This window comes from Cucurbita pepo, chromosome 3, assembly GCF_057944985.1.
Source record: "Cucurbita pepo subsp. pepo isolate OVF chromosome 3, ASM5794498v1, whole genome shotgun sequence".
Lineage (NCBI taxonomy): Eukaryota > Viridiplantae > Streptophyta > Magnoliopsida > Cucurbitales > Cucurbitaceae > Cucurbita > Cucurbita pepo.
Window position 1 is genome coordinate 16,118,680 of NC_141800.1, and position 20,354 is coordinate 16,139,033.

Sequence of the window (20,354 nt, forward strand, 5' to 3'; positions counted from 1 at the left end):
CCTAGAAATTATTTGAGGAAGTCGGAAGAATGCTGATTTCAAGTCTACATACGACGGTTATTTGGAACAACTGTATTGAGTAGTTGAATACAGTGATTTTTTGTGCCTATTCTTTTCTCGGGAGGGAATTTAATTTCGAAAATGTCAATTACTTGAATAATTTTGCATCAATCAAAAGGTAAAAGTTTGTTTTCAAAATAAATAGTGTTTAAAACAGTTAAATTTAATTAAGAGGCTCTTGTTTAAATCATGATAACTAAGTTATTAATGAACCACCGGAGTTCTTATTAAAGTCATCATCAAACACTCTATAATCTTTACAACATTAAAAATTAGTTTATATATGTGTGTGTGTTTCTGTGTAAAGATATATAACTATTTCTCCAATCATCTTTCAATTTGGCCTCAAAATCATTTACCAGTAGCTGCCTGCCATCATATGCCCCTTCTAATGCACTTTTTTGTGCTATTTCGAGTCCTTCACTGCCAATTCACCTGCTGCATTTGCCTGCATTAACGAGCCCCCGTTCCATAAATTTGCAGACAATCTATAGACCTTATTTTTCATATCGTTCTAACACGATCATCATATCAATAACTTTCTCAATCGAAAGTTTAAACGTGTATATAAACCTTATTTTTCAGATTATCATGATATCAATAACTTTCTCAATTGTAAGTACAAGTGTAGGCAACCTATAAACCTTATTTTTCAGATCATCATGTATCAAATAACTTTCTTAATCGGAAGTATGTGTTGGATGATGAAAGTCTCACATCGGCTAATTTAGGGAATGATCATGAGTTTATAATTAAGGAATACACGACGCTTTTTGGGTAAGCCCAAAGCAAAGCCATGAGAGCTTATGCTCAGAGTGAACAATATCATACCATTGTGGAGAGTTCTAATGGTGTAGACAACCTACAAACCTTATTTTCCAGATCATCATGATATCAATAACTTTCTCAAGATTTGTGTCTAAATATACTAAAAATGAAAGTCCATATTACTAAACTTATCTCGTTTTTAAGTAACAATAATAACAAGATTTGCAAGTTACTGAATCATTAGCAAGCTCACCTTGGCATCTGGAGTGGCTGAGATTTGGGTTTGTTCAACTTTTGGAGCTGGTTCTTCCTTCTTAGCTTGGGTTTGTTCAACTTTTGGAGCTGGTTCTTCCTTCTTAGCTTGGGTTTCTTCTTTCAATTTCACTGCCTCTCCTGTCCACATAAATCAGACAAATCTTTACATCTTTGTGTGGGTGAAATCAAATGATTTGTTATTGCTATTGTTATCGATTTGGTTATAATTATAAACCATATGAATTCAACCTTTGGAAAAGATACTAGCTATTTAATACCCTATGCTTAAATTGCTACCTAAAGTTCTTGACAGATAATTGAAAGGTTAGAACCCAGATCAAAAACTAGATTGTTATCCCATGCAGATCCGTTAATGGTTAAGAATTTTAGATATACAGTAGAGCTATAAAATTGCTGTTAGAAATTTGTTTACTGACCAGTTTTCTTCTCTACTTTGGGTTCTTCAGCCAATTGCTTTTCCTCCACCGGTTTGATTACTTGTTCAACACTGCTGCTGCCGTCATTATCGCCGCCTTCCTTCTTTTCTGTCTTCGTTTCAATGGGCAAGTGCTTTTCATCCACAGTTTTAATTACCTGTTCTACTTGTCCGGCCAACTGCTTTTCCTCAACAGGTTTAATTCCCTGTTCTACCTCTCCGGCCACCTGCTTTTTCTCCACAGGTTTATTTCCCTGTTCTACTTCTCCAGCCAACTGCTGTTCCACGGCAGGTTTAGTTCCCTGTGCTACTTCAATTCCACTGCCGGAAACAATGGCCTCCTTCTCCTTCTCCTTCTCCTTCTCTGCTTTTGTTTCTCCGGCGACCTGTTTTTCAATAGCACCGCCATTGTTTCCGTCCTCCTTCTCCTTCTTCTCGCCGTCACAGGTGACCTCCTCTGTTTTCGCTACCTCTGTCGCCGAATTTTGGACCTCCGCCACAACATCATTGCTCTTCTCCTCGGATTCAAACTTCACAGAGCCAACGATTTTCTCGGCATCGCTCTTCTTTTCCTCTCGCTTCTCTGTTTTTTTCTCCGATTCAATCTTCACAGAGCCATCGATTTTCTCCTCATCGATAATCTTCTCTGTTTTTTTCTCTGATGCAGCCTTCACATCATCCACAACGGCAACAGCAGCAGCTTTGGATCCGTTCTTGGATCGTGCGCTGGATTTCTTGCGGAGGAGGACGCCATCGGTGGTGGCGACAGCAAGCTTCGACTCTCCACAGCCCATTATTGAGGCAAAATTGATGGATGAAGTGGCGGAGGAAGAAGAAATTCGAAGAAAATAAAATTAGATCTCTCCCGCCTTAAAAACGCCCAGGGAGAGATCGATTGAGCAGCGACAGCAAAGAAGGAAGCAAATCAAAGCCGAGAGATTAATTCGTTGGTTGGATTGTTCATACTTGTTCGTAATTATAATCGCGTTGGAAAGATGAAATTCCATGAGCGGCATTTGGTTTGTTAGGGCTTGTTTCTCCATAGCCATTGGCGTCCCGTTTTTCTCTCTGCTTCAAACGTTGAACATGGAGCATTTTCCGGATCCCTTTCGAACTCGTCCAAAAGCCTTCCATTTCCAAACTTTTCAATACCCGAAATTACCCTTCCCTTCTATTTCAGGTTTAAAATTACTTTTTAGTCCCTATCTTAGTTATAAACTTTTATTTATGACCATTTAGTCCTTATTATAAACATTGTCATTAAAATTTAAACAAAATATTTTCACTAAATAGATTAATATATTAATTAGGGATTTATAAACTTTCAAATTAGGTTAACTTTTTAATGACGTAAATTAAATTGTTGTAAAATTAAAAATATATAAATTGTAGCGTATTAAAATTATATATATATATATATATATATATATATATATATATATATATATATATATATATAATTGGTTAAATTATAAATTCGGTTATTGGGCTTTAAAATTTTTGTTCAATGTGCTCATTATGTGTGGAATGAACCATGGTATATGTGATATTTTACATACGGGCCCGTACTCGATAGCATGACCGAGCGAGTTGTGATGGCCAACGACATCCCGAGACTCGGAATGGCGTCAAGACATATGGACCATGTCGATGGGGATCGAGATGACAATATGAGATGCGACGTTGCATTGAGAGACCTTGACCCCGAACAGAGACAAGGTGTTAAGGATATTTAGTAATAAATTATAATTTACTATATATATTATATTTGATATTTTATTATAAGACAAATATCTAATATTTGCCTTATTAACATAAGTATTTTTCTCTTTATTGTTATTTCCATGTATTACTATTTCTATATCCTTCTAATTTATTTAATTATAAATAAGATAACTTTCACACCATTTAGGTGTGGTGGATTAATCAAACATTCTCACAAGGTCTAGCCGAATAACTTGGCCAGAGGCAAGTCGGTTAAATATAATATAAATTTTATATTTTTATTGATTTATTCTCTTGGAATCCTTTTTTTTATTGCAATGTGTGCTGATTTTATAGGCTTAATAAAACAATATATTATAATGTTAAAAGTTTGCAGTGGTAACATTGTTAATTAAATTAATTCATTAAAAAAGTGTAGGGAAAACAAGTAGACACCACGTGTTGGAATTCCAGCCGTCAGATTGAAACGACGTTGCCACCTGTCGAATTTTAATTTGTCGACTTGTGCCATGTCGCCATCCACATAAGCTGCCATAATCAGCAAATATGACTACGTGAGTGTAAGTCATATGCACGCAATTTGACCCTTGAAGTTCCACACGTCAGCTGATATGCTACACGTCACTTTCTAATTGGGTGTGTGCCACGTGTCACTCACTTTACTTATTTGGCAATATTTAACCTTATAAATTCATTAATTTCGACATATCTCGGGTTCTTTGTTGTTCAACAAAACCCGTTAATAATACATATGCTTTCTCAAGAACCCAACCTACATGCACAAAGACCATTTCATCCCCAGATGTCGTTCATCCCGATTTCTTTCAGGAGCTCGTCATCTTCATTTTAGAGTCTTTTCAAACGTATGGAAAATGCAACGGATATTATTAAATTTATAAAAATAAATAAAAAATTGATAAAAAAAATAATAGAATATTATTATTTTGGCAATAATTTTCCACGTGGGGCCTTCCATATCTCAACCCAATTCTTAGTGTATTGGGAAAGGAAAATGATATCTAATTTTATTTAAATTAATTGACAAAATATAAATAAAATTGAAAATACAAATTTGTATGATATATATTGAGACGATTTAAAACATATTTTTAATATAAAATTACGTTTATAACCTTAAAAATTAGAAACAACAATATTTAAACATTATTTTTATTCTAAACCTTTTTTTTTAATTTTTTTTTTTGAGTTTTTAGATTCAATTTTTTTTCTTGATTTTTCGTGTTTTCAAATATTTGTATGGGTCATTTTTATTTGTATATTATATTTAATTCATATAAGTTAATTTTTTATTTTAATACACGTGGAATCTTTGGAAGAATATAATTAATAAATTTACACACACATATGTATATATATATATCAAACATGATTTAATACAAAATTGAGGTTATTAAATTTTAATTTTTATATAACAATTCAATTAATTCTTAAAATTTTGAAGGGTAGGTTAGACATTTTTTAAAGTTTAATTTGCGGACTAAATTTATAATTTTAAAATATTTTTTTATTAAGTTAATATAAAGTTGTTTATATGATAAACTTAGACTATCTGAATGGGTTTGTGTTTGAATTATCGGTTGAATTTTTTAAAAATTAAAAATTTGGGTCTATGGGTTAATATTTTTTGGTTGGGTTGACTCGATCCATCGAAAAAAAACCCAATTTCACTTTTTTAAAAAAATTAAAATATTTAATGTAATTAATAATTTTTAATAATGTAGTGTATAGGATAAATATATAATATTTAAATTTTATGAAATTTTAATTATTAATTATTATTTAAATAATTAATAAGTAGAAAAGTAGCTTAGAATTGAGAAATGAGGAGCAAGAGAGCAAGAATCCAGAGGTTGAGACGAAAAATGGAACTGTAAGTTGAAAGGTTATTTTAGTACGGAAATGGCTTCCAAAATTTGCAGAGCTGAATTTCATTGGGATTCACAGTCTCTTCCACCTTCGCCATCAAGTGAGGCAAGAGAAGAAGTTTCTTCCTCCAAGAAAGAAAAAGTGATGAAACAATGGAATACTCATTGCCTTCGAAGTGTTTGATAAAATGCTCCAATCAGATTCTTGGCTTCACACTTTCTTCTTTTCCTTCATTGAATTCCCCATTAGCTAAAATTTCGGCGCCTGCCCTTTTCATCTCCCCATGTCAGCCTTCGACCCACCTTATCCTTTACGGATTCCCTCTCTCTCTCTGTGTGGAAGTGGGCATTCTTTTAGATATACAATAATTTATTGCATCGCTTTATCTTGCTAATTTTTTATGCAGGAAATTTGCCAGATCGAGATGCAGAAGGTGGATATAAATCTGGGGCCACCATTCTTGGCATTTCCTTTTTGGGGGATATTGAAGCGACAACCAACCAGCCCTTCTTTCCCTTTTAAGAAACTCTTCCGTCGCCTCTCTTCCCTATCCGCCTGAGCTTTCATGGAAGTCTCAGCTGATGATCGTCTTGATTTTGGGAAGATGGGTTATGGGTAAAACCCCAAATCTCCATTCCTTTTTTTTATTTGCTTCTTTTTGTTCATGTTTTCGTTCTTTTGATGCTCTATTTGCAGATGCTGAACTGGGGGTTTTCGATTTGTGTTCTGTTTTAATTTGTGGGTTCTTGTTTATAGATGCCAGCATTACCGTAGGAGATGTAGGATTCGAGCCTCTTGCTGTAATGAGATCTACCCCTGTCGCCATTGTCATAACGAGGCTACGGTTTGTTCTTGCTGTTGGTTGATGTTCTTAACTTTCTCGTTTACTCTTACTTATGTATTTCATTCTCTGTTGTTGATGCATTAGAGTGTGATGAGCAGACCCTTTGATCGTCATGAGCTCAATCGTTTTGACGTTAAACAAGTACGGTTTTCTTTGATCTTTATCTCATTCCTTATGTTGAATTTTTACTCTTATGTGTAAAGTGTACAATAGCGGTCGATTGATATCTTTTCCCAAACCTGAACCAGGTCGTTTGTGCGGTTTGTGACACGGAGCAGCCAGTATGTCAATGTTACTTCTGTCATATTATAGTATTTTGAGTTTTATATCTCCATACTTAAGTAAAAACCTTAATTTACTTTATGGTGATTTTCTTAATCTGTATTCACTTCTCCGTTTTGCAGGTTGCTCGAGTTTGTACGAATTGTGGTGTGAATATGGGAGAGTACTTCTGTGAAATATGCAAATTCTTTGATGATGATGTAAATATTATGATTTTTGTTTCTTGTTTTTTGCTCATTATGTGTATACTTGGAGTTAACCAAGCAAGAATTGGTGGTTGTATGTTTGTTCTTCGTCTGTAAGCCTGCTTTTTCCTTCATGGTTTCCATGCTTCTCTGCAGATTGAGAAGGGGCAGTTCCACTGTGAGGATTGTGGGATTTGTAGGTTAGCTTGGAATCTTTGTCAACTTTTCTAATCTTTCCTTTTTAATCTGTTAATGGGGTTATTGAATCAGGTCGTTTGAGCTGACTGATCTCATGTAAACAGGGTTGGCGGTCGAGAAAACTATTTTCATTGCAAGAAGTGTGGTAAATCTTGATACTCTTTAAGGCTTTTATTAGTATCAGTTGAGTCAGTTTGTTGATACTTTTAATGTTATTATATTCATCAGATATTGTGAATGCACGGTTTGTTCGACTGAATTTTATGCTGACCATTCTAATATCTTGGCCACATAACAAGTCAACTTCTATTCATGAGAGTAGAAAGCCTAAGCTATGTACTCTGAGAAGTATGCTAGAGCTTAGAAACTGATGGTATTCATAATGTTTGCAATTCTTCGAATCTGATATAGGATCTTCAAATTGTTCTACTTGTGTTAGCCAAATTTGCAAAATATAATAGGTGATTCTATATGGGATGAATGGTAGGCTCTGCTCCCGTTTATTGATGATTGTCATTTTGTTGATGTGAAATCCCACATCGGTTGGAGAGGAGAACGAAGCATTCTTTATAAGGGTGTGGAAACCTCTCCCTAGCATACGTGTTTTTAAAACCTTGGCGGGAAGCCCGAAAGGGAAAACTCAAAGAGGACAATATCTGCTAGTGGTGGGCTTGGACCGTTACTAATGGTATCAAAGCCAGACACCAGGCGATGTGTCAGCGAGGAGGCTGAGCCTTGAAAGGAGGTGAACACGAGGCGGTGTGCCAGCAAAGACGTTAGGCCCCAAAGGGGGGTGGATTGGAGGGTCCCACATCGATTGGAGAAGGAAACGAGTGCCAGCGAGAATGCTGGGCTTCGAAGGGGGGTGGATTGTGAAATCCTACATCGGTTGGAGAGGGAACGAAGCATTCTGTGTAAGAGTGTGGAAATCTCTCCCTAGTAGACGTATTTTAAAAACTTTTTGAGAAAGCCCAAAAAGGACAATATCTGCTAGCAGTGGGCTTTTGAGCCGTTACCGTTTATTCCTTAGATTTACATGAATGTTATTGCAATCTGAGAGTATAGATTGTTAGTGTAATGTTTTTTATTTTTTTTTTTCTTCAAAACTATAGGGTTAGGCATTCTACTTTGACTCAATCTCTCTTTGATTTTCCTAACACTCCGGGTTGGATTGAGCTCTCTGTTCTTGCTGCAGTTGATTCATTAAACCATCTATTAACTTTTTCTGCAAGTAAAAATGTCATCAAGTACAAAGAATCTGGTCATTTGTGCTAATTTTTTTTCTTATACTCTTAAAAGGATCATGTTACTCCGTTAATTTGCGTGACAATCATTCATGTATTGAGAACTCTATGCAGCACCACTGTCCAATATGTTATGAGGTCTTTTCCCACCCTTTTCCTGTTCTTTTTTAAAAAGCGAGTTCCCATATTTATATCCTCACACCTCCATGCTGTGTGTTTAACAGTTCCTTTTCGACACGCTGAAAGATGTGGCTGTTATGAAATGTGGCCATACGATGCATCGTGAATGTTACTTCGAGATGATAAAACGTGATAAGTAAGTCGTAAAGCTCGTCTTTGTTTCATTCGTTTCAAAGCCATAACGTCTTTGCATGAGATGTATAATGATAATTTGTGCCATAACCCAGATACTGTTGTCCCATTTGCTCCAAGTCAGTTACTGACATGTCCAAAGCATGGAAACAATTAGACGAGGAGGTAACTATAAAGAAGCACAATTAGTCTATTTAGTAAAGAGAAATCAGGCATAGGCACTATCCTTTGTTAAACATATCTTGACTTGTAATATTTTCTCTGCTGTGTGTTGTTTAGATTGAAGCAACAGTCATGCCGGAGGAATATCGTCACAAAAAGGTTTTTTGCCATTTTTTTACCATCTTTAGCTCGTGGAGTTCTATTAGGGAGACCCGAATCTCTGATCTCTTTATTGAATATATATGTGTTACCGCTTATGTCTTTACATTTACTAGAATAGTTTTGGGGAAAACATTAGATTCCTCAATTTTAACATCTCAAACCCACCACTAGCAAATATTGTTCGCTCTAGCCCGTTACGTATCACTTTCAGTCTCACGGTCTTAAAACGCGTCTGCTAGGGAGAGATTTCCTCACCCTTATAATGAATATTTTGTTTCCCTCTCCAACTGATGTGGGATCTTGCAATCCACACCCACCCTTGGGAACCCAACGTTCTCGCTGACACACCGCCCGGTGTCTGAGTCTGATGCCATTTGTAACAGCCCAAGCCCACCACTAACAGATTTTGTCCGCTTTAGCCCATTACGTATTGCCGTCAGCTACACGGTTTTAAAACGCATTTGCTAGGGAGAGTTTTCCATACTCTTATAAGAAATATTTTGTTCCTCTCTCCAACCAACCTAGGATCTCACATCAATGGTGAATTAGCCAACTTCATTAGATGATTTCTTGACATTATCTTTTACATTCCCTCAATGTTGGCTTGTTATAAACATTTTATTATGAACCAATGATGCAAGAAACACCCTGCACTGTGAAAATTTCTAGTGTCTCGGTCGGTTTTCTCTGCTACCACACGCTTTTGTCTGGCTATCAGGCGGGCTCGTGCTTATCTTATGTGATTTCTCCTGTACTTGAATCTTTTTTCTTCAATCCCAAGAAAGTTTCATGAAGATAGAAGGAGAAAATTATGTTTACGTGTTTACGATTTGCAGGTCTGGATATTGTGTAACGACTGCAACGACACGACCGAAGTGTACTTTCATATAATCGGGCAGAAATGCTGCCACTGCCAATCGTACAACACGCGCGCCATTGCTCCTCCAGTTCTCCCACAGTGATAGATTCTTATATCTTCAAAAGAAGAAGCATGTGAAGGGGGTTTGGTTGTGGCTTCTGTATCAGTATTGTCTTCCTTAATTCAACTTCAAAGATTGCATTTGTGATTCTTCCTCCATTGGTGGAGTCTTAAAAGAAACCCAGGTATGCAAGAAAGAATGCATGGGGAAATGAATTTGTAAGCATATTATTATTATTATGTCCATCTAAGATACCAACTTCAGTGAATATCTTCCTTTTTCCTTGTTGTTATAATATGATATATACCGCATTCAGACACATCTCTCTCCTTCCATTGCTTTTGTTCTTTCTTGCTGATCATTTCTTTTGCTCTTCTGGTTTATAAGCAAGAGGTTCTTTAGGTTCATGTTATGGGTATGGCATGTTTGGGGTAATTTTGATATATATATATATAATATATATATATATGCATGCATGCACGCACGTACTTCGACTATCTTATGAGTTTACCTACCTGATCCTACAACATTTAAGTACTAAGAAAATTCGTAGGATGTTAAATTTTAGGTAAGTGACTGTGGTAGTGCAAAGTTGAAATAGTTAACTAGTTTGAAATTATTTTTACATATTTAATATTTGATTTTGTAATTTTAAATGTTATTTTCGTAGCACAAAATTAATTTTAAAAGATCATAATCACTTTTTAGAGTTGTTTTAGATATGACAAAAGTAATTTTAACCATTTTAAAATTATTTTCAAAGATAAAATTAACGCATATTAAACTTGTCTCATTAATTTGATTTGGACTCGGTAAGAAAATGAGCTTATGATAATTAGATTTAAAATCTTTTAGGTTAATTAGATTCTTACGCTTTTTATTTATTTAATAAATATGTCTAAATAAATCATCGAACTTTTAATGAATTTGAAATCTTTTATAAATGACTATTCTATTATAAACAAAAATTTAAAATATATTTAATAAAATTTAAAATTTAAAATTTAAAAAACTTAAAATTTAAGAACTTTGTATGCATATATATATATATATATATATAAAATAATTCTAAATATTATAGACTAAATTGAAATTTATAGATTAGGCCATTTAAATTTAAGATAAATAATTAATTAAATTTTAAAGTGGTTAAAATAATAATTAAGTTGGGGGCGAGGTCGCACGGTAGAAACGTGGGGTGATTTGTAGACGAGCAATTCCTGCAAAACCCTCATCAAATCGATTTCCCTGGGTTTGGCTTTCATCTTCGTCGCTAGCCGAGTTCCATCGCAGACCCGATTCAATCTTCCCGCTCTTCACATCTTTGTTGAAATGCAAGTCGTCTCGAGCGCTCGTAGGCTCTCCAACCTTCTCCAATCTTCTTCCATATTTCTCCAGTTCGATCGATTTCTTGTTTCGAATTTTCCTGTAAACGAGGATCGTCGAGCTTTTCATCAATGGCGGACTATCTCTGGTAATTGTTTTAGCTTTTGTAATCTTCAATGCTGCGTCTTACTTGTGTCATCTTTCCTGTTTCATTTCGTCCATTTGGAAGTCTATGAGCTGAAAATTACTGGAAGCGTATCGGGATTTATGTTGTTTAGGTCAAATTTTCTGGTTATTTGAAGTAGTATGGTTAGGAAATGGGAGGAGGGGAGTTTCTAATGCTTGGAATGCTCGAAACTGAAATTTGAGGTTCATTATTTGACAATGAAATGAACAGGCATAGCTCAGCAATGCTGTTCATCAATGACACAAGACTGTTCCATTCCCATGTACCTCTCGATGCCTAATGCTTCTTTCTCATCAGAGGCATATGCTGCTGAGGGCACCGCTATAGGTTGTTCTTTTGCTCTCCTTGATTCTGCTGGTTTTCGGGTTTGTTTGGTATAATTTCGGAAATTATGTAACAGGATTTTATTCTGTTTTGTGTAGCCACTGCCAAGGAAATACATGATAAAATGCTTGAATCTGTAGAGGTTAAAAGAAGCATGCCTCCCAATGCTTGGATGTGGTCATTGATCGAAAATTGTAAAACCTACGAGGATATTCAGCTTCTATTTGGCATTTTGAAAAGGCTGCGGATATTTGTTAGTCTCTCTTAGCTCTCACACTCTTATTATTATGTTTCCTTCTGAGATCACTTTTTTAATTTGCCCATTTGGTTTTGGTTGGTTGTAGAGGCTATCAAATCTTCGTATTCATGATAATTATAATTCTCATCTTTGCCAAGAGATCACCAAAGCATGCATACGGGCTGGTGCCCTTCATTTTGGTATGCCATAAACATCCATTCCTTTCAAGCTTGGTTGCTGAATCTACATTTTAGCATCGCCAATTGGTTTACACTATATTCTTTCTCGTGCGCAGGAAAGAAGACCCTGTGGGTTCATAATGTGAATGGATTGACGCCTAGTGTTGCATCTGCTCACCATTTACTGGTCTTAATCATATATTTAATACTATCATATTTATTGTAGAGCTTTCAGTTTTTGATTTGTTTATCTACTTGTTGTCTTCCCATTCAGGCATATGCCGAAGAACACAATGATCTCAAACTCATGGCTGAAGTTGTGACACTTATAAGAAGGAATAAATTGCCACTACAACCTGGTACTGCAGATATTGTTTTCAGGTATGTAATTTTATTTTGTTATTCTCATGACATTTACAATCAGGTTTGTTTGATTGAGCTCGATTATCTTATATGTCTTCCACAAATAATCTAGCATTAATATACTTGACTTGTGATTTGTGCATCTGTTTCGATCGAAATAACATAGTTTTCTTCTTTGCAATCTGAAGCTATGAGTTGTGTCATGTATGTCCTGCATTATTCGTTGTAAGATTGAAAGTCTGTGTTGTATTGATCCTTTGCAGGATTTGTTATAATGCTGATGATTGGGAGTTGCTTTCCAAATACTTCAAAAAATTCTTCAAGGCTGGAGTAAAATTTCGTCGAACATCTTTTGAGACGTTAATGAGATTTGCTTCCAAAATAGGTAGCCACGTTAGTTATTCAATGTTTTGGTTGTTTGCATATTTTTAAACCTTGGTATGCATAAATCATTGTGACCAACTTTTCCAAGTACTTTGGACACTATTTTCACTATACTAAATAGTTTCTTATCAATCTCCAAAACTTCCTTTGCATAGGAGATGTTGATTGTCTATGGAAATTCGATAGGATGAGATCTGAAACAATGAAGCAACATAGTCTTGGAACTGCATTTTCACGTGCTAAGGTAATGAAATTCACAGCATCTGCGAATTTGTTGCATTCAATTGTAAAATTATTTGAAGCCATGTGGTTCTAGTTTTCCAAAGTGCTTATATAACAAGTGTTTCACTATTCTTTTATTCAAGGAAAAAAAAAAAAAAGAAGAAAAAAAAAAAAAGAATAATCAGGTGATTGCTGATAAAAATTCTCAACAGTCATGCCATACACACTTGATTTTCTTTTTGTTCATTTTCAGGGTCTTCTATTAGAACGTAAGCCTGAGGAAGCTGCTGCTCTCCTTCATGAAATTTATCAGGTGGTTGCTGCTCTTTTCTCTTATGAACAAGTCTTTATCAGCTTTAGACGTCCGTGTTTCGCCATGTTATAGCTGATCCATGCATAATATCACAAAAAATGGATACAAATTTTGGCGGCTACTTATACTTAGTATCGACAATAGGTCTGAAAAAGTATCTAAAAATGGAAAATTTAGATATTTGTACACTGTCGAAGTAAAGAACCATGACATATATGTTTGAAATAGATTCCATTTTGAGAGAGTTGAAAAGGCACTATCTCGTTGAAAGGTTCTATGCATCATATTCATTTGTGTTTGGTTAATTGTCGACACCCATGGATAGGAGACAAAAAAAAAAAAAAAAAGAAGAGACAAAGCTGATAATTGAGTCTTAAGAGTCTTCTTATCTCGTTCTGTTTTTTTTCCAATGCCAGGCCTTATCGGATTCTAAGTCGGGATTTATGACCGAGATTCAACAGATGGTCAATGAGTGGCCTGCACAAGTTAGGAAACACCAAAAAGAAGCTCACCAGGAGGTCTAATATTTTACTCATGATATATTCATTTGCTTCATTATTCGTCGGAAACATGCTAACATTTACACCATGTTCTGTTTCTCAGGAATTTGATGCAGATCTTAAATCATATATTTCTACAATGCTCAGTAATCTACAAAACGGTGGAGTTGAGGTGAACGTAAACATCTAAATCGGTAAAGAACATGACTCGATTTCTGATGAAGTTTCATCACGATTTGAAAATTGTTTTGTAATGAGGGATATGATATGATTGAGCTGAATCCAGTTGGGAGGTTGAGCAAAGTTCATTTTTTACCGAGACGTAGAAACGCTGTGGTTCGAGGGAGAGTGACTCGAGACAACACAAAAGATAGCAAGGTGGTTCATCTTTACTTTTTTTGAGTTTCAGCAAATAAACCAACTCTGCTCCTTAATGCCTCTGCTCTGGTTTATTTTTGCATCAGTAGATTTATAGGCATAACACTAGGCGTTGTTGTCAATTACTATATTTTTGTATTGTATTCAGATCTCTCTCAATTCTTGTATCACTAAAACCCCTAATTTTCTTTAAGAATCAATTTAGATTTTCTATTTACGGGTAATTAAGGCATAATTTAGAGGTATTAAGGGGTTTCCTCCAATAAATTTTGTAAATTTATAATATCAAAATTTGATACTAAATTAATGATAATTAATTGACTTGTTAAAATAATTACTTTATTCATTTTTGTTTTATAAAAAAATGTTTTTAATTTGTGTAATGAAGTATTTATTAATATTTTTGTTGAACTAAAAATGGTATTAATGTTTTAAATTCGTATATTAATTAGTAAACTTTAGTACAAATCCTATTTTTAAATATTTATAATGAATTGTCTAATTAAAATTGTTTATTAATACTAATTTTGATTAATTCAATATTCTAAATTTGAATACAAGCATAAAAGGGAAAAAAATTCACTCCCTAGCATAAATGTTTCAAAAATGGAACAATGAGCTTAAGTTCTCTTTATTGGCTCGAGATATTTTTCCCGCGAGGTCCCTTCCATCTTGGTATAAATGGAAGCCATTGCTCCCTAAACATTCATTGTTCTCCATCGATGAATTTCAATCCAATCCTACATTTCTTTACATGAATGATAAATTATAAGTTTGGTCTCTCAATTTTTATGTTGGTACCAATTTACCTTCTGAACTTTAAAAAATATTTAATAGATTCCTAAAATTTTAATTTTGTGTTCAATGTAAGTCTTTAAAATTTTCAATTTGTATCTATTAATTCTCGGTTTTCTTGTTTGTGTCTACCGGCCTATTCGATTCATTCAATTCATGTACAAATTCTAGAGATAATTGTGAGGGGTATGTGGCTAGAATCAAGAATTAAAATATTGATCTCAAGATCAAATTCTACCAATATAACAATGAACAAATATTCCAAAACAGGTCAATTTGCAAATTAGAAAGTCCAAATCCATAGTTCAAAGCTTAAATAGACACAAGTTTCATACCATGCTCAGTAATCTACAAAATATTGGCGTAGAGATGAACGTATAGATTAAACCAGTGAAGAACGTACCTAGTTGGGAGTTCAAAAGAACCCTTCTTTTTCAGGACATTGAGACATTGAGACGCTGTGTTACATGAGACTTGGGATGACACCTGAGATAGGAATACATCTTCATTGGTACGAGGCCTTTTGGGAAAGTCCAAAGCAAAGTCACGAGAGCTTATGCTCAAAGTGGACGATATTATACCATTGTGGAGGGTCGTGGTTCTTGACGCTCTGCACATGGAAAACACAAGAAGATCATGAACCACCTGAATTTTTACAGCTGCACAAACTCAGATCCCCATTGGTGTGACCTAACAAACTGTCTCCCCTTACCCCAATCAACATAAGGAAATGAAAGATTGTTCTTGATATAAAGCGTAAACTTAGTGGAATGATTTGAGTTTAGGATACTGAAATGAGTCCCAACCATTGTTTTGGAAGCATGATGTTCTTCCTTTCGCTTACCATCTTTGAATCAACGGCAAGATATATGGTACCGACAGAAGTTGGCTTCACTGCACGTTTGATTCACCGTGACTCACCATTATCACCATTTTACGATCATGTCATGACGAACACTGCACAGATCGAGGCGACCGTTCATCGTTCTAGGTCTCGGCTGAATTATCTGTATTACAACATGTTATCAAAAAATACATTAGACAATGATTTGTCGCTCTCACCCACATTGGTTCATGAAGGTGGTGAGTACCTTATGAGTTTCAACATTGGAAATCCTCCAAGTCAAGTGATGGGATTTGCAGACACATCAAATGGTCTTATTTGGGTGCAATGCTCAGACTGCAATAGCCAATGTGAGCCAGAAAAAGGCCCATTCACCAAGTTCCTCCCTTCCAAATCCTTCACCTATGAGATGGAGCCATGTGGCTCTAACGTTTGCAATTCCTTAACTGGCTTCCAGACCTGCAATTCATCAGACAGATGGTGCAAATATAGATTAGTGTATGAAGATAACTCTGAAACAAGTGGAAATCTTTCATCTGATAGTTTTAGTTTTGATACCACAGATGGTAAACATGTGGATGTTGGCTATTTGAACTTTGGCTGTTCAGAAGCTCCTTTAACAGGAGGCATGCAGAGTTACATGGGCAGTGTGGGCTTGAACCAAACACCCCTGTCACTAATTTCTCAATTGGGTATCAAGAAATTCTCCTACTGCTTAGTTCCTTTCAATTTAGGCTCAACAAGTAAAATGTATTTCGGATCATTACCTGTGACTTCTGGAGGTCAAACTCCTCTGTTATATCCCAATTCAGATGCTTATTATGTGAAGGTTCTCGGAATCAGCGTCGGCGCTGATGATCCCAACTTGGATGGAGTTTTTGATGTATATGATGTCAGAGATGGGTGGATCATAGATTCAGGAACAACATACTCAAGTCTTGAAACAGATGCATTTGATCGTTTGCTAGCTAAATTCATTACACTACCAGATTTACAGCAGAAAAAAGAGGACCCTAGGAACAGATTCGAGTTGTGTTTTGCAGCAAATGCAAATGATATGGAGACATTTCCAGATGTTACAGTTCATTTAGATGGTGCAGAATTAATTCTTAATGTAGGAAGTACCTTTGTGAAGATAGAGGATGATGGAATTATCTGCCTTGCCCTTCTGCGCTCTGGATCTCCAGTTTCTATATTAGGGAACTTTCAGCTGCAAAACTACCATGTTGGGTATGACCTTGAAGCTCAAGTTGTTTCCTTTGCTCCTGTTGACTGTGCTGATTCCTAACCATTAGACAGTGCTTCCTCCTGTGGGTCTGTGGAATCTCTTGCAACAACATATTTTTATGACCAAATTCATAATTTGGTTTGAATCTATGTTCAAATTAGTGATAACAAGTACCGACTAGAAAATGAAATTCATGTAGACTCAATAATAGTATATAGAATTCAATTCGAGCTAGCTCGGTAGGTAGGACACTAATGCACCAATAATCATAGTAAAGATCAATTGATCGATCTTTACTCTACAATTGTTGAACAAAAAAGGAACAGTGTAGAGAGAGCAGGGATGCTTTCTTGCCAGATGAAAGTTATATTTAGAATCAAAAGATGTAGAACACGATGTTAATTATTACTCAATAACATGATTTTGAATCAAAATCCAAAAGATATATGACCATGGTATTATATTCTTTCAAATTCTAGTTCTGTAGAAGCATTAAACAACCCTCTCGTAGTAAATAAGAAGGCAAGAATCTCGTGAACAATGGAAGTTTATTACTTCTTTAAGCTTAGGATATCGTTTCTAATCTGCTCTATGGTGTTCTCTACGTATCCATGTATAGAAGCTGTGACTGTTAAAGTTAAATTGCCATGGCTGACTGCAACATTCGCTGCTAGAACTTCAGCCTGGTGTCTTTCAAACGCCATTAAAATCTGTGTCACCATACCTCGTCGAACAGAAGCAAAAATAATCCCAAACAACACGATGTTGCTGGAGACCGAGACGATGACGCCGCCGTCGCCGCCTCCTGGTGAATCCGAGTTCGTACTAGGAAGCATCGTCACCGATTCCAATGGTTTCTTCTCCATTTCCAGCCTCGTCAACTGCTTCTGTAGATCCTCGATGAACTGGATCGTCTCGGAAACAATAGTCTCCCTCGTAGCCTGATCATTTCAGCACCAAAACTGGATTATAAAAATGTAGAAGTAGCCAGATTACACACTACAGCGAGAATCAAATCCACTAACCTTAGGAGAGAGATTCGGGACGAGAGATTGAAGAACATCGAAACTCTCACTCATCTCCTTCCTCTTCTCTCTCCCCTTCCTCTGTACACCGCCGTTGGCTTCCAGAGCTCTCCGACGCTTTCTTGAGGTCGAAGCCTTGTTTTCAGCAGCTTCAGACTGATGCACCGGCAATATGTGAGGCAAAAGTGAAACCACAGAGTCGGTGCATGCCTCCATTACTACAAATAGAAGGTTGCCAATCTTCTTTCCGCCGTCTTCTTGTTCGTTCTCCCTTTATTCTGCCATTGATGAGGGCTTTTATGCAGCAATGAAAAGGGTTGCAGGATGTGCGTGAGAGAGAGAGAGAGAGAGAGAGAGAGAGATTGGTCTGAAGTGGAAGAAGAAATGCGTTGCAGTTAGAACAATATTTTGCAGAGCGAAGGAAGAGATCATGATTGAAAATTCCAACTCCCAATTTTACAGTTTCGACTCGCCAATTCTCTGTTTCTTCATTCTACTTTTTTCTTTTTTCATTTTCGTCCTTCATTTTTTATTTTATCACCATTTATTCCCTTTACTTTCCGCCTATTATAATTTAACTCTTATATTTATTTTAAAATTTACGAGATGTCCCCTATTTTCTAGAAATTATAATTTAATTTTTATATTTTAAAATTTACGAATTTCTCCCTTTTTTTTTAGAAAAAAAATTATAATTTAGTTCTTATATTTTAAAATTTACAAATGTCTCTCTACTTTTGAGAAATTATAATTTAGCTCTTATATTTTAAAATTTACGAATGTCTTCCTACTTTCGAGAAATTATAATTTAGCTTTTATATTTTAAAATTTACGAATGTCCCCCCTACTTTCGAGAAATTATAATTTAGCTCTTATATTTTAAAATTTACGAATGTCTTCCTACTTTCGAGAAATTATAATTTAGCTTTTATATTTTAAAATTTACGAATGTCCCCCCTACTTTCGAGAAATTATAATTTAGCTCTTATATTTTAAAATTTACGAATGTCTTCCTACTTTCGAGAAATTATAATTTAGCTTTTATATTTTAAAATTTACGAATGTCCCCCCTACTTTCGAGAAATTATAATTTAGCTCTTATATTTTAAAATTTACGAATGTCTTCCTACTTTCGAGAAATTATAATTTAGCTTTTATATTTTAAAATTTACGAATGTCCCCCCTACTTTCGAGAAATTATAATTTAGCTCTTATATTTTAAAATTTACGAACGTCTTCCTACTTTCGAGAAATTATAATTTAGCTTTTATATTTTAAAATTTACGAATGTCCCCCATGCTTTCGAGAAATTATAATTTAGCTCTTATATTTTAAAATTTACGAATGTCTTCCTACTTTCGAGAAATTATAATTTAGCTTTTATATTTTAAAATTTACGAATGTCCCCCATGCTTTCGAGAAATTATAATTTAGCTCTTATATTTTAAAATTTACGAATGTCTTCCTACTTTCGAGAAATTATAATTTAGCTTTTATATTTTAAAATTTACGAATGTCCCCCATGCTTTTGAGAAATTATAATTTAGCTCTTATATTTTAAAATTTACGAATGTCTCCATATTTTTTAGAAATTATAATTTAGCTCTTATATTTTAAAATTTACGAATGTCTCCATACTTTCTAGAAATTATAATTTAGCTTTTATGTTTTAAAATTTACGAATGTCCCCTACATTCGAAAAATTATAATTTAGCTTTTATATTTTAAAATTTACGAATGTCCCCCTTGCTTTCGAGAAATTATAATTTAGCTCTTATATTTTAAAATTTACGAATGTCCCCATGCTTTCTAGAAATTATAATTTAACTCTCATATTTTAAAATTTAGGAATGTCTCCATACTTTTTAAAAATTATAATTTAGCTCTTATATTTTAAAATTTACGAATGTACCCATACTTTCTAGAAATTATAATTTAGCTCTTATATTTTAAAATTTACAAATGTCTCATACTTTCTAGAAATTATAATTTAGCTCTTATATTTTAAAATTTACGAATGTGAGGGGTGTACCGAGGTTGAGTTGAAATTTTTTTTTGGACTAACTCGAAATTTCAAATTGGTTAGGTTGATAACCGAACAATTCAAATAGAGTTCACAACTCATCCCAGCTCATTTTTTTTTTCCGGTTGGATTTAGTTGAATTGTCAAATTAATTTTTTTAATAATTTTTAAAAAGCATATTTATCCATAATGCACGTAATATTAATAACCCAAATCTCATAAAACTTTAATATAAAATATTCATCAGTCACAACGCATCACTAATATAGATTATAAACGTCAAATATTTTTAATTTTCATAATAATCTTAGAAATGAGGTTAGATTGGAATGTAGCCCTACTTTTTAGTTGATCAGGTCGACCCGACAAAAAATCCAACCCAAATCCGTTCAAATTGGTCGGTTCAACACCCTAAATATTATCAAATTATATGAACTATTTATAAAATTTTACCAATAAAAATTATAAATTTATAATATATTAACATTTTTAAAAAAAATAATTAATGACATATAATTGAATGTGTATAAATTTATTGATTATAGTTTTAAAATAAAAAATTTTATTAAACATAAAATTAAATTT

At 34.5% G+C, this 20,354-nt stretch overlaps 5 protein-coding genes across 6 annotated transcripts; 3 read left to right on the forward strand and 2 right to left on the reverse strand.

Annotated features, from left to right (window-relative positions):
* Positions 1–261: 261 nt before the first annotated feature.
* LOC111789811 (uncharacterized) lies at positions 262–2,649 on the reverse strand. The gene is made up of 3 exons (XM_023670510.2): positions 1,521–2,649; positions 1,082–1,221; positions 262–508 (listed from the first exon to the last, which is right to left on the reverse strand). The coding sequence occupies exons 1-3, from the start codon at positions 2,311–2,313 to the stop codon at positions 467–469; spliced, it is 975 nt and encodes a 324-aa protein (XP_023526278.2). The 5' UTR covers positions 2,314–2,649; the 3' UTR covers positions 262–466.
* A 2,573-nt stretch (positions 2,650–5,222) lies between these two features.
* LOC111791230 (E3 ubiquitin-protein ligase MIEL1) lies at positions 5,223–9,759 on the forward strand. Its single transcript, XM_023672493.2, has 13 exons — positions 5,223–5,416; positions 5,538–5,746; positions 5,888–5,975; positions 6,060–6,116; positions 6,224–6,256; positions 6,380–6,457; positions 6,599–6,642; positions 6,745–6,785; positions 7,940–8,022; positions 8,109–8,200; positions 8,292–8,361; positions 8,476–8,517; positions 9,357–9,759. Exons 2-13 carry the CDS (start codon positions 5,697–5,699, stop codon positions 9,480–9,482), a joined length of 804 nt encoding a protein of 267 aa, XP_023528261.1. The 5' UTR covers positions 5,223–5,416; positions 5,538–5,696; the 3' UTR covers positions 9,483–9,759.
* Positions 9,760–10,666: 907 nt separating this feature from the next.
* On the forward strand, positions 10,667–14,067 carry LOC111791760 (uncharacterized). The gene is made up of 12 exons (XM_023673230.2): positions 10,667–10,914; positions 11,164–11,280; positions 11,376–11,530; positions 11,622–11,715; positions 11,811–11,881; positions 11,969–12,075; positions 12,321–12,442; positions 12,597–12,685; positions 12,917–12,976; positions 13,393–13,494; positions 13,580–13,670; positions 13,763–14,067. Exons 1-11 carry the CDS (start codon positions 10,773–10,775, stop codon positions 13,664–13,666), a joined length of 1,146 nt encoding a protein of 381 aa, XP_023528998.2. The 5' UTR covers positions 10,667–10,772; the 3' UTR covers positions 13,667–13,670; positions 13,763–14,067.
* An 836-nt stretch (positions 14,068–14,903) lies between these two features.
* Positions 14,904–18,222, reverse strand: LOC111791298 (uncharacterized). Of its 2 annotated transcripts, XM_087122100.1 has the most exons (6): positions 17,747–18,222; positions 17,446–17,662; positions 16,619–16,809; positions 15,741–15,952; positions 15,494–15,656; positions 14,905–15,259 (listed from the first exon to the last, which is right to left on the reverse strand). In XM_087122100.1, exons 1-3 carry the CDS (start codon positions 17,960–17,962, stop codon positions 16,778–16,780), a joined length of 465 nt encoding a protein of 154 aa, XP_086978226.1. In that variant the 5' UTR covers positions 17,963–18,222; the 3' UTR covers positions 14,905–15,259; positions 15,494–15,656; positions 15,741–15,952; positions 16,619–16,777. The 2 variants fall into 2 exon arrangements, with proteins under 2 accessions (XP_023528352.1, XP_086978226.1); XM_023672584.2 differs by having other exon boundaries at positions 14,904–15,259; positions 16,619–17,662.
* Positions 15,444–16,729, forward strand: LOC111791297 (aspartic proteinase CDR1-like). Its single transcript, XM_087122199.1, has 2 exons — positions 15,444–16,614; positions 16,704–16,729. Exons 1-2 carry the CDS (start codon positions 15,444–15,446, stop codon positions 16,727–16,729), a joined length of 1,197 nt encoding a protein of 398 aa, XP_086978325.1.
* Positions 18,223–20,354: the final 2,132 nt, after the last annotated feature.